General features: G+C 43.4%; 1 protein-coding gene across 4 annotated transcripts in view; it reads right to left on the bottom strand.

The window, feature by feature from the left end:
- Positions 1-576: 576 nt before the first annotated feature.
- Positions 577-4025, bottom strand: part of NXPE3 (neurexophilin and PC-esterase domain family member 3) — a 19575-nt gene continuing 16126 nt past the window's right edge. For all 4 annotated transcript variants that reach the window (XM_057364136.1, XM_057364137.1, XM_057364135.1 and 1 more), the window contains 2 exons: positions 3552-3758; positions 577-2672 (listed from right to left, as the gene is read on the bottom strand). In XM_057364136.1, coding sequence (XP_057220119.1) covers positions 2122-2672; positions 3552-3758 — 758 coding nt within the window. In that variant the 3' untranslated portion in view covers positions 577-2121. The remainder of the gene's footprint in view (positions 2673-3551; positions 3759-4025) is intronic.

The raw sequence follows: 4025 nt of genomic DNA on the forward strand, positions 1-4025 counted from the left end.
CAGTGACATAAAGCTGCTGTTGAGGAGCAGTGGCAAGCACTACAAGACCCAGAGAAGACACATGCAGCCACATTTGCACACACAATATGGCTTTATGGGTTAAACCTAATGGGCAGTCCACAAATTAAGTAATTTCCTTCAATKGAAAAGTCTTAAGTCCTATTTCCATTAGCATTATTAGGATAGAGTTGTTATACAGGATGAAAGTCTTCACCTATTTTAAAAATTCACACCTGGAAAAGATGAAAGGTCATTTTCCACTGTGGTAGTCTACCTTCCCAGACCTGAATTGGTGTGACCTCTATTTAGCAGAGGATAACTTGCCATTATCATATTAAAGTGAGAAATAGTTACCTAAAGCTAAATTATGGRCAGATGCTATGTGAGGCAGCTGTCAGTGGGAACCAGCAAAATGGACCTCTTTAATTCTGATTAGAAAAGCTAAGAATAGGTGCTATTTCAGTGTACATGATTCCTCCAGACATTTTTTAAACATTTTTAAATTCGTAAGTTTATAGATGGATGGTAGTGACATCTTTTACATGCTAAAATAATTTCTATTTGTTTTTTCTTCTCAGTTGCCCTTCAAAATGAACACAACAAGAAGCACTGTTGCTGTAGCTGGCAGCATTAGCTCTCTTGGGGCTTTGGCAATACGAGCACAAGCTTCCTTAAGAGAGCAGCAAACCTGACAAAGGGTAAAACACCTCTAACATAAAGACATTTCAATTATTTCACTCCACACAACCTGCCAATTTTCCCTATYAAACTTCTCAGTTTGCTCACAAAGATTCAACTTTGTTTTGACACATTTCCCAGAGAAGACTGGCTTTGGCCTGAGTGGGATAGAAATAAGACAGCATGGATCACTTCTCTGCTGTTTAATTTGGGAGCTGAATTTAATCAAAATGGTTTTCAAAGCACTTCTAGTTAAAATTGCAGACAGGCTCAATMAAATAAGCAGCAGTAAATGCCAGGCCAGGAGRCTGCAGAGCCACCAGCTGTCACCCCAGCAAAGCTGGGTCTGTGCCAAGCAGCTGTTGAGGGCAACCCTAGGCACCCTTGGCTTTTGGGTGCAGGGCTTTCCACCATTTCTACTGGCAGCAGTGAAGTTCATGAATAAATGACAGAGCTGCCAGACCCTGAAGGAGACTCACTGCATGGCTTTGACCATCACAGCCAAACTGCACCCCTCAGGCCACTCGGCCTCTCTGTCTGGTGAGGGACACACCAGAGTCGCTGCCACCTGCCCAGGGGCAGAACAGAACAGCTTGAGCTCCCAGGAAAGGGAAATTTCACTGGAAAATGCTTCAAGCTTCAAGTAGGCAAGCTTGCAACTTGAACCTGCAGAAACTGCCTGAGACAGTGTTTTCACTGAGGTCATAAAATACAAATCCTCATTACTGATAAATCAACAAGTAGACAGTGTATCAAAGCTCAAAATGAATTCAGTAGTACAGGAAACCAAACTAAAACACTGGCTATCTGCACTATTTAGCAGCCGTCTGTAAACAACAAAAGTGCCTAACTAGTGTTCCCTATTAAATTTCAGCAAATTCTTCATGACTTAATTCTACAGATATTGTCATTGTGCTTCTTTATTAGTGACTTTGGTACACTCTCTTCATGTTTCTAATTAGGACTTTGAAACAAGAACAGACACTGTGTTTCTCTGACACACAACTAGAGGAGACATCTCAAACTCTGGAATGCTGAGAGAAAGACCATTCCCAAAATCTTTCCCATGTTTCCCCCACAGTTCTGAGCAACAAGACCCTGGCAACAGAATCAGTGTCATACGGATTAAATTAGGCGTACAGTGCAGACAACTAGTAAAGCTAATAACCCAAACAGTTTCTTCTTGAATCCTGTCAATTTTATTTAAGGTGCTCTCTAATAATCCCAGGCATKAATGCTAATCTTGAAGGAATCGACCTTGCAGGAAGATATGGCCTGAAYAGTCAACTCCTCTATACCACCCTTCACAGCTGTCCAGAGTTAAGGCCTCCATACTTAATACTGCATGCAAGTACAAGCACCCAGAGCTCCTCCACATCATCCAGCATCATTCCATAGCTCAAAAGAGCAACTTTACTTCGGACATTTGAACACCCATTTGCGCTAAGTTTGCAGAGGGCACACATAGGATAAAAATGCATCTATTTGATTCTTAACAATTATTCCATTAGGGTGCAGGTTATGTGGCAAATAATGAGCCACGGACATCTCCCAAGCATCCACAAAGTGCACAGCAATTCCTGAGAACATTTTCCTCATGACAGAATCAAGCTGAAAGGAATACCAATCACTGTTGAAGAGGCTCACTTCGGGCCCAAGCTCCTGAACATTAGCGGTTCTGATGACGATGACAGTCTTGGGGCTGCGGTCCAGCAGCTGAATAATCGCCCTGCGGATGTTCCTGAGCCGGCGGATGTACACTTCCACGGGGAAGGTGCTGAAGTGGGACCATATGGTGATGGCTATGACGGTGTTTCTGCCGCCCACGATGCCRTCCAGCTCGTTGGCGATGTAGCGCAGCTCGCTGCTGAACACCGTGGAGAAGCGGATGGGCGGCCCGTGGCAGCGGAACTTGAGCAGGATGTTGTGCTTCAGGTCCACAGACATGAAAGGACCCACRTTCTTAGGGCTCCCCAGGTTAAATTCCACTAGATCTGGAAGCCCAAGAGCAAGCGTTAGYGAAAGATGGCACAAGAGCTTCAATCAACAAGATGCTCAGGCCACAGGGCAAAAGTTGCAGAAGACAAGGAAATCTGAACTAATAGTTATAAGAACTCTAAAACTGAACAAAAGGTGAGCATCACCTTTCAGAGTGTAGTTTATGAGTGTTGAAATTTGCAAGACAGCACATTTGGACTTCATAAGGCTGTCAATGCCTTTTTCAAGCTTCCCAAACTATTTATTTCTCTCTTGTAAAAAATAAATTTTCCAAACAGTCACTGTTGCCATCTGAAGCCAATGTTTACAAGAATCCTTCCAGCAACTTTAGGACTCCATTACATTTAAAGATTACTTTAAATTGTAGGAATTAAGGGGGCTCAAAATCTGTATTCCAACACAAGTGAAGTGCTTCAGGGGAGAGGGATAAGGGAAGTAGGAATATTTAAGTGGGTACTGACATTCTGCTATTTGAGTAACTTAAATAAGAAAAAGGGCCCCAAAACCTAGGAACAGTAATGGAGGTAATTTGCTACTTCATTCCAAAATCTCTTCTGTGACTGAGATGCTCCAAGGCCCTAGAGGCGATCCAAGTGACTTCCTGCCATGACTCCCAGGGTGGCCACCTTAACTCACTGTTGCCACAGCAACARTTCTGTTACAAGGACAACTCTGCAGTTATCTGGTGGCCCCATTTACACGGCCTACATGTTTCCAGTGTCTGCTCAAACATTTGACTAACTGCCAGGGCCTCTGATGAGGTTYTGTCTTTCCTCTTCCTTTGTTTTGTTACTGCCACTCAGCAAAATCAGCTCTGGGATAAGAGAAAAAGCTTGCAAAGTCTTAAAGAACAAAGCCAAGTTTAAAAAAATTACCTGGAACAAAAGCTGTCAAATATTCAAACCACTGCCTTATTGTGGAGTCTCCAAACAAGTGGATTACTTTTCCTTGTAAGCATTCAGTTATTTCATCTGATTTGTTGAAATTATGGATCCAGTGTGTTCTGGACCTCCACTGGTCTTCATAATAATAACCAGAAGGGGAAGCTGAGGGATCTTCAGCTCTGTCCATACTGATCAAATCTGGAAGAGAAAAATCTTTTGAAACTAACATGAAACAAAAGCAGCTCCCATAATCTTCACACAGACATAGTCAGTAGTTGCTGACAAGAGGTGGGTGGCTGATTATAGTCTAACTTGGTTTAAATTAAACAGTATCTCCCGAACTTTCACCCTGAGCTAGAAGTGCTCAGTGGTGGTGCTTGCCCAGGTAGAGAGGAGCTGAGGCGGGGGGACGAGAGGAGCAGAGGCGGGGGGACGAGAGGAGAAGAGGCCGGGGGACGAGAGGAG

The sequence above is a fragment of the Malurus melanocephalus genome, unplaced genomic scaffold (assembly GCF_030028575.1).
Source record: "Malurus melanocephalus ecotype Western Australia unplaced genomic scaffold, MMel_1.1 scaffold_36, whole genome shotgun sequence".
Classification (NCBI taxonomy): domain Eukaryota; kingdom Metazoa; phylum Chordata; class Aves; order Passeriformes; family Maluridae; genus Malurus; species Malurus melanocephalus.